We start from the raw sequence: 12,953 nt of genomic DNA on the forward strand, positions 1-12,953 counted from the left end.
GGTTTGGCCAGTTCAAATTCTTTCTAGGATCAACCCAGCTCTCTCCTCTCCACTTAAAAACTACATAGGAAGGGTTCCACACACTCGCCCTGCTCCAGCATTTTGTCAATGAGAGGCTCCTTTGAATGAACAAAGTTCTCTTTTAAAATGCAAGTACTCCCTGGTAGGGTGAAGCTGTGCTAGGTGAGGCCACTCTTGATCTCTCCACTGTGGCTGGCCTGCTGGAGCCTGGGCTCTGTGGATAGTATCAACAGGTTCTCTTGAAGCAAGGTGACAGACCTCTCAGCACGCAGTAGGGGTGGACCCCTGGGTCTACGACAGTCTGGAGAACTTGGCAGAGATTCAGGGCTCAGCAGCCAGCAAGGGCTGAAGTGGGGCCCTGTCATCCGGGGACCACCACAGGCTCAGACCACAACTTAGCTGTTGGGAAGCCCAGCACAACGCCTGCTGGTGGGCAGCACCCGGCCGACAAGGACATCTTTCCAGAGCCCAGCGGGGTGGGGGCACTGTGCCTGACGACCTCAGCTCTTCCTACAGCCAGGAGCACGTTTCTGCTGCACTAGCTCCCATTACACAGGGACACCTTCTTAGGGAGAAAAGCCGGGGGAAGGGGTCACTCTCTGGGAGACTGCAAACTACCTAAAAGTCTGTGTAAACCACTCCCACAAGATAGGATGAGAAATTAATTTTTGTCTCTAAGCAGTAGGTGTGAGTTTGTGAAGAAGACCGGGCGAACTGCGGATAAACTAAAGAAATCAGGCATCTGTGCAATTTGAATTGTAGTGAGAGTTTCGTGTGGGCTCTCCTACATCAGCTTGAAGGGGCTGGGCCAGTCGTTTGAACTGTGAAATGATGGGCTAAAGTGGAGAGATCGCCAAACTCCTGTCTAGCTCTGGCATTCCAGTGCCATAATCCAAAATAAGAATATTGACTGGGGAGGGAAATAAGATGCCATAGCCCCATGGGTTATGTTATTCATCCTTCATTCATTTCTTCACCCAGTAATGCTCGTTGAGAGCCTACTGTGCACCCGGCCTGAGCTCCATGGCCAGGACACAGAGGAATGATAAAGTCCTCGAGGAGCTTATTCATGGTCTAGTAAGGGAAACAGATATACAAAGAAGTATGACACAGTGATGTGGGCCATCATAACTGGAGACTTGGACACTTTGCTCAGGGAACACCAGAGAGAAAGAATCTTCTCTCTTCCCTGGGACCTTCGGGAAGCTTTCACTGGGCTGGTGACAGTTAGGCTGGCTCTTGACGAGTGAGGTGAGCCAGGTGCTGAACAGTTGGGAACAGCAGTTTAGGTGGAACAGCATGTCAAATGCCTATCAGAGTGGCATTTTTAGGTCCAAGCTTCAGAGGCTGGAGGGTATGTTGTTAGGGGCTGAAGGGTTGGGGGAGCGGTAGCAGATGATGATGGAAACGAGACTGAGATCAGATTCTGAAGGTGTGTACATCTTTCTCTATGCACCACTTTCTACCTTGAGTTGTTACATACCCACCCCCAGTCGCCTACTAGACTGCCTCACCCTGTGGTAAGCAGTGCACGTAGAAAGCAGTCCGTAAGAATCTGATGAATAAAGAGTTAACTGTGTTTCTGTAGAGTGTATGGGGTCAATTGGGCTGGGAGATAGGTTCTGTTAATCCATTTGACAAGGGTCAAGACCAAAGCAATGGGGGGTTTAGGGACTTTCATTTGGTCAGTAAAATTCTGTTGTCCCATCGAATCCCTTTAGGAATTACTAACTCCTGTGTTTTCTATCAAAACCTCCAGCATAACTCAGTATCTGATCCATCTGTTCATGGATCCCCTTTTATACTGTTCTGTCCCAAAGCACTTTACCTTATTTTTTTTTAAAAATCATCTCACCTGCAAGTGAAACTGACACTGCTGAAGAACGAAAACGGTAGCAGTCCATTGCATAACACCGCCTCCAGGGCAGTGTGGAAACCGAAGCAGTCAACACCAGAGGGGACAAGGTCAGCAGGCTATCGTGCCCACACAGCTGGCCAAGGCCTGGAAATAGTATCTCTCTTCCAGGGAGGAAGCCAGCAGAGGAGTTGGAACGCCAACCTCACCTCCCAGCTGAAAGACACGCCTACGATGAGGTGTCTTCTCCAGAATAGGAGGTGCCTCAGTGAATTAGACCTTTCCACAAAATGCTTGTGACAGCACACAACTCTTGTGAAAGACAATTTAGCAACTTGAATCACAAGCCCAAGGCATTCATTCACATCTTTAGATGTACTTCTGGAACTCCTCCCCCAGCAAGGGCTTTATGCATAGAGATGCTCACCATAGTGTTATTTATAACATTAAAAATTGGAAATAACAAAAGCGTCAAATAAAAGAAAATAGCACAAACACACTTGTATACCCTCCTCATTTATTGTTATATCTGCAAGATTATGTGGAGGTATTATCTCATGAAAATTTGCATGGCAAAAGATGGTGGGATTATGGGTAAGTTATTTTTTCAACTATTTTCCAAGCAATCTATCAGGTGATTTTATTATTTTTTAATAGTTTGACATATTTATTCTACTTATATTAGTTTTTATTACTTACATTATTTTATTTATATTTATAGGCCACAAATTTATTTAAAATTTCCAAAGCTGGAGCATTGACTGATTTAGTCTTGACTGCAGGGAATTTACAGGTGCTGGCAGGTCTGTGGAGACACACGCAGCCTGGAAGGTAATAAGGAGGTGACCTGCCTTCTTGGGAATGCCTATGCAAGTTCAGGAAAAATCTTTCTATCCATGGTGTGTCATTAATACCTACAGGAAAAACAAGGGCATAGACACTGAAGAGAGGGGATCTCTGAGAGGTATGAGCACGAATGGTGAAGAGAAATGACAGTGAGGAACACGAGAGAATTTAGAGGTGGGCTGTCCACTCCCTTCATTTTACCTTGGAGGCCCAGGCAGATGAGTGACATCTCCAACGTCCCATGGCTGCTCTGAACCTGGAGCTCAGCAATTTCCCCAGCTTCTACAACGGAATTTTGCAGTCCATGTAGAAGCCCAAGCCCCTGCTTCTTAATATGGATGTGTCCACTCAGTGCCTATACTAGAGGCTTGCTTTTCTTCCCACTCCCTCTCGCTGAGGAATGAGGCTGTCTCTGCAGGCTTTCATCTCACACTGCTCCTTCCTCTTGCTCCCCGCCCCAGCAGCAGTATGGGGGCCCGAGAGCTCCATGCTTCAGTGTTCCCAGGAGGGGAAGCGCAGTCTGGTCAATGGTGTTGCATTTCTGTCCAAGAAGCAGAGATGAAGGATGCAAAAAGACACTTTCTTTTCTCAACAAATTCTTAGAAATCATGACTACTTCCTCAAAGAGCTGTTTGGTATTTGCGGGGGTGGGGGGGGGTGGGGGTGGGGGGAGTAGGGCTTAATGTCATTTGTATTCCAAGTTCAATGCAGCATCTAAGAGCATGCAAAGGCTGAGGTTATGGGCTATGAGGTTTCGAGGTGCAAAGCACTTGGTCCCTGCTGGGGATCGCCGTCTCGTGAGGGAGAAAACATGGATGCAAGTATCTAAAGTACCAGGCAGGCCCTAGTGCGGGTTAAAACCCGGGGCCAGAGTTCTCTAGGGCCACAATAAGGTCTAGTTAATTCTGTTGGAAGATTCATGGAAGGGGTGGTGTGAGTCCTTGGAGGTGCCCTGGTGACCTGCGAAGGATTTGGTGACCATTAAAACTGGGTTTGGATCATGTCTCTATAATTTAAAATCCCTGTGACCTTGGGAAAGCACAAAGAACTGTTTTTTTTTTGTTTGGTCTTTCAAGCAAATTACTGATATATGCAATATGGTTGAATCTTAAAACATTATATTGAGCAAAAGAATCTAGGCCAAAAAAAAAGAGTATCTACTGGCCAAGCACCCAGGGCTGGGATTTGAACCTGAGCCTGGGTGACTTCAAAGCTCCTCTTTCTACTAGTCTGGGCTCTGGGTCTGCTGTTGGGGAGGCCTTGAACAAGTCCTTTCCCGTGTCTCAAAAATGAGAGGCGTGGATTGGATTGCTTCTAAGATTCCCTATAGTTCTATCCTATGACACTTTAAGTAATTTCCTTTTAAAAATTTATTTTTGAATAGTTAATAGTCACATGATACAAAATTCAAAAAGTTCCAAAAGGTGTACCCGTCTCAGAGCAGGGGAGACTAAAGAGACGTGATGTCTAAATGACTGTGTCTCCTGGATTGGATCCTGGGACAGAAAAGGATCTCAGTAGGGAAGCTGGTGAAAGTCAAAGTTTGGAGTTCAGTTCACAGTAATGTATCAATGCTGGTTGCTTAGTTTTGACAAAAACACCGTGGTCAAATAAGACGTCAACATGAGTGGAAACTGGGTGAGAGGGTATATAGGAAATCTTTGTATTATCTTGACAACTTTTCTGTAAATCTAAAATTATTCTAAAATAAAGTCTTTTTTTGAGAATATACAGTGAAATGTTTTCCTCTCATCTCTGTCCTTGGGCCACCCAATGCACTCAACCAGGCCACCAATGTTACCTGTTTCTTATATAATCTTTCAGAGATATCCAATTAATTGTCAGAAAAAATATCTGTAATGTATAAATATCATTTCTCAAAACAGAAAGTATGTCTGTGAGATAAATTCCTAGACGTGGATCCTGGGCTTATAGTTTTGTTATTGCCAAAGTGCCTTCCAGGGAATTTGTGCCAACTTATCCTTGCACAAGACAATGTGTACGAGGACCTGTCATTTCACCAACAGACTGTTGTCTGAGACATCAATTCACTTCAGCTTAAGTCAGACTGTCAACTCTCAACATGCTCATGGACAAACCTCTCTAGAATGCTGTCACAGAACGGCGGGCCCATTCTGAAGCACACAGCCGAAGCAAGTGGGGGCGGTTGCGGTAGCCAGGGGCAGCGAGGCTGTGAAGAAGTGACAGCCATGTGATGAAAATTCCTAACATCAATTACTACTGTCCTCGGGAGAATTTCACAGAAGGGCATTGTCTCTGCAACACAGCACACAAAGGGTCAAGCCTCACAAATTTGCTCATAGTGGGGGAAAAAACCCATAGGTCAAAGTGTTCAGATTACAGGTCCAGGAAAATCCCTTTGCAGAAAGAAGACAGCAAATCCCCAGTGCAGTTGAAAGGACAAAACTTTCTTCACCTCGGAGAGTCTCCGATGAATAAACCGGTTAAACATGGTTTGGATTTACTGAACATGAAAACAACTGGATTAAAGTATAATCTGGCTAGAAAGGAGAGGAAATGTACCGAGAAAGCTATGTAATGACAAAGCTGCGGTGTTTACATGGGCCAAGCAGGGACGGCCACTCCAGTTTTATAATTAAATTTTCTTCAATGTTTAACTTTCCTTTAGACCAAGATCATGAGTCTGTTGTCGTTGGCCTCGTTGATAACAACACCGGTGTCAGGGCAACTGTGCAATCACTGGGGACACTGATGCCCAGGAGGCCGGAGGCCCGGGCTGGCAGGGTGATGTCCCCACGCGGGCCTGGCCCAAGCGCCAACAGTCAGTGCAATCCATATTGGAGGCAGCATCGCACAGGCAGATTTTAGAATCACAAAGACCTGGTTTGTATCCCGGTTTCACTTTTTACTGGCTGTGTGACCTTGGGCAAATGACCTGCGCTCTTAGTTTCTCTCTGTAAAATGGGGATAATATCTACCCGATAGGGCTGTTTTTCGAATTAAATGAGAATACATGTAAAGAGCCCAGGCTGAAACCAAAGCACTCAAGAGATGGCAGGCCCGGTGTTTCCAGTCTCTCCCGCTACCCCCTCCTCCCGCACACCTGGGGAGCTCCAAGCAAACCTGCCCCACCTCATGCAGACTCAGGGCACATCAAAGTTGTGCCCTGTGCCAGAGGGCTCAGAATTTGTCACATCAGGGGTTCCTAACCTTTTTTGTACCAAAGATCCCTACTCAGATGTTTATAAAAGTATAAAATAAAACACATAGGATTACAAAGGAAACCAATTTGTTGACTATTTATTAAGCATTTTTAAGAACTTGTGATAAAATGATATATGTGCTGCTCTTTAACACATTAAACAAGATTTGGGGGGCAGGTCCAATTACAATAATTTTCAAGTAATGATCAGTGTGTTTCAAGATCTGCAACAACAAATTCAATATATTTGCATGTTTTAACTGGTAACAGTCATGAGTTCTGCTTATACTACTGCTATAGTTTGCTCCTACATTCATAATGGAAGAAATGCTAAATTTCAGCTAGGGGATACTAAATATAAACAGGCAACTTTTTCCCATCCAAGTTCAGACGCCAGGTTAAGAACACAGGTGTTATAAAATATCACCACCTCCTGCCCCAAAACTACTGATAAAAGCCATTTAAAAACTGTCACACCAGCACTCCTTTATTTTATTCTTTCCCTCTGGCTTCTTTCAAGATTTTCTTTTGGTCTTTGGTTTTCTGCAGTTAGACTATGCTCTGCCTAAGTGTTGTGTTGTTTTGTTTTGTTTTGAGTTTATCCTGCTTGGTGTTTTCTCAGCTTCCTGGGTCTGTGGTTTGGTGTCTTTCATTTTGGAAAGTTCTCAGCCATTATTGCTTGAAGTATTTCTTTTGCTTTTTTCCTTCTGCTATCCCGATTACACACGTTATACCTTTCGAATCCCACGGTTTCTCAATGTTCTGTTTTTTCTATTGTTTTCTCTCTGCATTTCAGTTTGGGAAGTGTCTACTGACTTATCTTCAGATCGACTGATTCTTTCCTAAATTGTCATGTCTACGGAGAAGCCTGTGGAAGGCATGCTTCATTTCAATTACAGTGATTTTGATTTTTTGCATTTCCTTTTGATTCATAGCATTTCCATTTCTCTGATCACATTACCCTTCTGTTCTTGTATGTTTTTATCCATTAAAACTTTTAACATATTAATCATAGTTATTTTAAATTCTATTTCACAATTCCAACATCTGTGCCATTTCTGACTGGTTCCTGATGATCGCTTTATCCTTGAAGACTGTTTCTCGCCTTTTGGCATGCCTTGTAATTTTTTGTTCAAAGTCAGAAATGTTGCATTGGATAACAGAAACTGAGGTAAACAGGCTTTGTGTGTGAAGATTTATGGTACTCTGGCTAGGGAGTAGATGTGATCAATGTTTGCTAAAGATACAGTACCAGGTGCTTCAAATTCCTCTACTGCCTTTGTTTTTGCCTCTCTCTGAAGTTTGGGTTTCCCTAATTACTCCTCCTCAGAGTCTGTCCTGCAGCTGTAATCCGTTATGGCTGTACTGGAGCCGTGTGGTGTGATAAAGTGGGGAGGGCATTCTATCATCTCCAGATTAAATCTCAGGGGTTCAGTGGGTCTGTGACCTTCATAAGTGTTTCCCCAGTGGTACAGCTTTCTCCCTCTGCCCCTTCCTCCCTTCTCTGGCTGCAGCATTGCCAATCTATTTTCTTAAGTCTTGACTCCTGTGGACTATGTGGGTCTTTTTCTCCCTTAGGTGAGACAGGAAGGCTGGAGGGGGCTGGTGTGGGAAGAATGCCCTCCCCCTAGCTGGAATAAGGCTCTGGCAAAGTCTTTTACCCTGGAGAGAAGGCCTATTGTAATAAAGAAGGTTCTGGGTGTGTTTCACAATAATTAGTCTTCTCCTCTCCCTGTCAGAGCCACATGGGGATCTTTCTCGATCTTCACTGTGGGAGTCTGGTGGGGTTCCTGGACCAGGAAAGTGTGGGGGCCCCTCTAAGACTGTGGTCTCCAAGTTTCTGTCATGTGATACCACACTCAACCTCCAGCAATTCATCAACCTTAACATCTAAGTATCCCTACCAGTTTATGGCTCCAGTAGCTTGTGCACCAGGTAAACAGATTTTGGCTGTCTCTCTCAAGATGAGTCTCTCTCTCTCTCTCCAGATTGTGGGACGGTGGTTTGCCCTGCAACCTCAATTCTCTGATAGGTGGATCCAAGAAAAGTCACTGATATTTAGTTTGTCCAGCTTTTTCTTGTTCTAAGGATAAGGGTGCCAACTTTTAAGTTTCTTGACATGTCAGAGCTGAAACCAGAGTCCCCTTTATTTTGAATGGCCATTCCTTCCCTCCATCTGCACTGCCATGCCCGTTCTCGTCCTCACACTTGCCATGGCTCCTATCGGGCTGTACTATCAGTTAGTCATCATGACAGTGTACTAACAAGACTGAGTGTCTTCAGAAAATGGCCCATGTTTAACCTTTGGTCGATTTTAACACTTTGCACATAACAAATACTTAGTGTTGCTGGTTTATATCCCTTTACAGCACTCATTTTGACAGTAAAAAGCATCTGTGGTGACATATTACCCAGCATCCTCCAAATTTCCTTTTGTGCTTTTTAATTAATTTTCCTGGTCTCCAAATCAAGGTCTTATTTTGTTAGCAAGGTTGGACTAAGGCAAACTTCACTTACTATAAATCAAGATTTACAAAAGTAATTTCTTGATATCTGATTAAGCCCTTTTTCATGATTTCCTTATCTCTTTTTGTAATGACTTAAGTAGCCACGTTAAGATCAAATCTGACCAAATTCCAGGAAGTCAAAGGGCCTCCTAGCTAAGTGCCCAAATCTAGCTGTTTCAGAATTATCTGGGAAGCTTTAAAAAAAATCCTGGACTCAGTCTTGAGAGAGTAATTGTGGTACACAGCTAAGTTGAGGAAAATAAGATACTTCTGATCAGCAAGCACTTCACGACCAAAAGTGCTTTTTATAACCACATTTAAAATCAACCCAAAAAACATTATCCATTCATTCACTTGTGTTCAGCCTAGAAGACATAGGAAAGGTTACTGAAAATTCACCCTTTCATTCATTCAATAAAGTTTTGAGCATGAAGTAAGGGCTGAATATCAAGCCGCAGGCCCTGACCACAAGAAGGAAGTGCACCCGAGCACGGCCTCCAGAGTCAGACATCCTCATGGTCTAACTCCAGAGCCACCGCATCCGGGAACCTTGAGCATGCTTCTTAAGCTTGCAGAGCCTCAGTCTTCTCACCTATAGAGGATGAGATTACCTATTTCTGAGGGACGTTCTGTGACAGAGATCACAGAACTACTACTAAGATGACTTCTACTCTCTATTCTCCTACAACAGTTTCTCACTTGTTTCCCAGTCCAAACACTTACTGTACTAATCACTGCTAGCACGCACTGAGCAGTTATCCTATACGCCGGGCAGTGTGCTAAGTTAAGTTCTCTGTCTGTCCATCCATACCTGAAATTTCATCTGTAAAGGCCTAGGGCCCAGCAGCCTCCTTCTTTCATTGGCATATTCACTCCAAACAGGCAAACTGAAACAACAGGACAAGAACTTCTAATCTAGAGTGGCCTATAACAAGAGGGCTGAGGTGCAAACTCAGGGGATGTAATAAGGAGGAGATGCTCCCCTGCACCACTCCCTAGAGAGGTCACATCATTACTAAGGGTCATGGTGGCAGAACCTCCAAGCAGGAAACCAAACAGCAGAGAAACCTATCTGGGAGCTGTCATGGGTTTAGTACCATTTGCTGTTTCACTACTGTATCTATGATTACCGCTGCCATCAGATAACTATTAATAAGCTATTACATGTCCCAGACACTGCTGTTCTATGGATTTCAGATTTAGTCCTCAACAACTCTAAGTTACTGAAGGTATCACTGATGTTGACCCTTTACCACTGGCAGGACTTGAGACAAAGGACTTACTTACTGAGAGGACACAGAGCCTGCAACTCTGGCTGCATAACTCACTGCCAAATTAACATCTACTCTTTTAGGAAGACTCTTAAGGGCTTCTAGAACCTCCTCCTATGTGGCTTGAGTTAACAGCACTTGCATTTTACTTTACAGGATTAAAAGTGTAGTTTTAACATAGACCATGTTTTCAATTCTGTGAGAGATGACCCCGAAAAGTACCCTCCTACATTAGGCAAAAACATGTTACCTGGAATAGGCAACTTTTTGCCTAAATTAAAATCTTCAACTTTCTGAGAGCATGTCTGCCCTTAGGAAACTGCAGAGGTTAAAAGGAAGCTGGCCAGTACCACCATCCTAAACCACATGATTCCCTTGTCTGTAAGTGATTCAACTTAAAAGCATTCCACAGTGAGTGGAAACCTCGGCACTGCTGGCATTTGCTATAGTAGGGGCTGTTATGTGCATTCTGGGAGGTTTCACGGCATCTCTAACTTCTACCCACTAGATTCTAGGGGCTTTCCCCAGTTGTGACAACCAAAAATGTTTCGGGACATTGCCAAATGTCCCCAGCAGGCAAAATCGTCCCTGGTTGAGACCCACTGCATTAGAGAAATTATTCTGTTTAGCAGAGTTACCATTACTCCACTCTGCATACCAAAAACTGACGGCCTCTGATTATACTTCTCTAGCTCACTGAAATAAAATCCAAATGTTTAGCTTTGTGCCTTCCTAATTTATATTAACTAAAAAGTTCAGTATTATGGAAATGTGAAATACTGTGTAACAACAAAAGGCCTTATAGGGCAGCTCTGACTTCTTCCTATGATTTCCAATCTGCTTGGTGGACTTCGTACTTTGGCCAAGACCTAAGCTGGTTTCCTCTCAATGGACTGACTCGAGGCGATGCCTCTGGAGTGGGAAGACAAACTTTCCTTAGCCTGGGCTTTACCTCTAGGTCACAATGAGGCCCCAAATCACCAGAGGTTGTGCAGATTCAAACTAGAGACCACATACTGGCTGCAAAGGTCTGCTGACAACACAAGTTAGGCTGCAAGGAGTCACGGATTTTCTGGTTTCTTATCATTTATACAAGTCAGGCTAGAACACTGTGCCCTTCTCCCTTGGTTAAAGAGGATAAAGTGTGCCACTATCCCAAGCCAAATGAAAGAGAAAACACGAATCTGCTGACTAAGAAAAGGCTTATTTCACCTTTGCTGAGTTTGTTTAAACAAGTCACTCAAATGAACTGGGAAAAAAATTCTTCTGAAAAGTAAGAGGCATGGTATTGACTTAAAAGGCCCTTTAAAAAGAATGACTTGAGATGCACAAAGTGCTTCATAAAGACTCAATAAGCTTTAAGGAATGCTTTATTTAGTACATCACTTTTTTTGTTGTTTAAAAGAAAATACCACATTCAAAGGGTGGTGGCATATTTGATATCACCACTGTTTAAAGAGGACTGGAGTTACAGGAATGAGAAGTATATAATTAGGAAATAATCCTTCTCAATAAGCAGTTAAGTTGGAAAGCCATAAAGGGAAAAAAGAAAAGCCGGAGGCAACACGATCTGCATATCAGAAATGCATTTTTATTTTTATCTGAAAACAACTTAAATTTTTAGACAAATGATTTTAGTATATAAATTTGATTTTGTTTTATACAGAATATAAAGATTTCCCTCCTTGATCTTCCAGATGAAGGGAGCTACTCTGCACACGAGTGTGTCTCTTACATGTAGGGTAGGGAACCAATGGTGTAGTGCTCCTACACATAAATCAGGTCATGTGACATCACATATTAAAAAGGGGATAAGAGAAATATTCTAGTTAATCAGATTCAAGAAGCAAACATGACACAAAAACTGTGCAGATAAGACCAAGCCAGTAACTTTAGTTAGGACACTGCAGGTTATACTGGAATAACAGGTTTGTGAGGCTATAGTGTGCACCACATTCAAACAGCACAGAGAGCTATTTCTACAGAAAGGCCAGAATGAGGGATTTTCACTAAAGCAAATTAACTTCTTGTCAACTGCCAAAACAAAACAAAACAAAACTGAGCATATGAGTGTTAGTATACTGAAGGCATGTTATACCAGTTTCTGTGCAGCATGCTTACAGCTAGTTAGAACTTCTTCACTGGTGCATATGAATCATTAATAGTCACGGAAAGGTTTTTTTGCCCCTTCTCACCAAATTTCAGGCATGTCTTATTTTAGATGGAGTATAGCTTTTATCTATTATTTCATCCTGTAAAAACATGTGAAGACAACGTTCATTTTGTGCCAGAGGATGACCAGCGACCCTAGAAATAAAACACACAAATTTAGTCCGATATTTTATAAAAGTGGGAGAGGAGGATCAAACACATATATTAAGGGTAGGAAGCATGTACAATTTAGTAACAGTAAGTGTTATTCTGGACTGCCCATAAAGCCATGCTCTGTCAACTAATAGTATATTTTCTCTCCCTTGGTTCACCACAGTAATTTAGAAAACATTTAATCACTAATTTAGCACTGCTTCTGGCATATGTATCCAATTAGCTTCTTTAAATATTAGTTGGTATATTAACAAGAAACCTAAATAAATTTTAATGTTAAAAATGAAACACATAGGGCCGGCTCAGTGGCACAGTGGTTAAGTTCGCACACTCTGCTTTGGAGGCCCGGAGTTCGTGGGTTCTGATCCCAGGTGCGGACCTACACACCACTCATCAAGCCATGCTGTGGCGACATCCCACATACAAAACAGAGGAAGACTGGCACAGATGTTAGCTCAGCAACAATCTTCCTCAAGCAAAAAAGAGGAAGACTGGCAACAGATGTCAGCTTAGGGCTAACCTCACCAAAAAATAACAAGAGAAACATGTCCTTGATTCTAAGAATCCATTTTAAAGAAGGAAAACATAAGATTAGAGATAGAAATACACTGAAGTTTAACAAAAGCCAAAAAAACCTAAGAAACAGGCACAAATGTCCAGTTTTGTTTTTGTTTTCTTTGGTTGCTTTTAAAGGTTTCCATCACAGACTGAACACAAGATCAGACTGGGCAACCAGACTTCTCAGAATTGAAAAACATCTAAGCCAGCACTGCCTTCTCCAAAAGGATAGTATGTTCATAAAAAGACAACAAAGGTTGTGTGCTACAGTAGATAAGTAAAAGTTAAAGGCTTTGTACAACTTTCCCTTGTGTTTACCAGTCACGGATCTTCAAATTACTAGATAAAATTAAAGTGTTGCTAATAAGTAAGTTCACATAACTATT

General features: G+C 42.8%; 1 protein-coding gene across 1 annotated transcript in view; it reads right to left on the reverse strand.

Annotated features, from left to right (window-relative positions):
• Positions 1 to 11,255: 11,255 nt before the first annotated feature.
• The window catches only part of SNX3 (sorting nexin 3), a 42,225-nt gene continuing 40,527 nt past the window's right edge, over positions 11,256 to 12,953 (reverse strand). Inside the window, exon 4 of the mRNA XM_001503983.6 lies at positions 11,256 to 11,991. Coding sequence (XP_001504033.1) covers positions 11,886 to 11,991 — 106 coding nt within the window. The 3' untranslated portion in view covers positions 11,256 to 11,885. The remainder of the gene's footprint in view (positions 11,992 to 12,953) is intronic.

Source organism: Equus caballus, chromosome 10, assembly GCF_041296265.1.
Source record: "Equus caballus isolate H_3958 breed thoroughbred chromosome 10, TB-T2T, whole genome shotgun sequence".
Taxonomy (NCBI): Eukaryota; Metazoa; Chordata; class Mammalia; order Perissodactyla; family Equidae; genus Equus; species Equus caballus.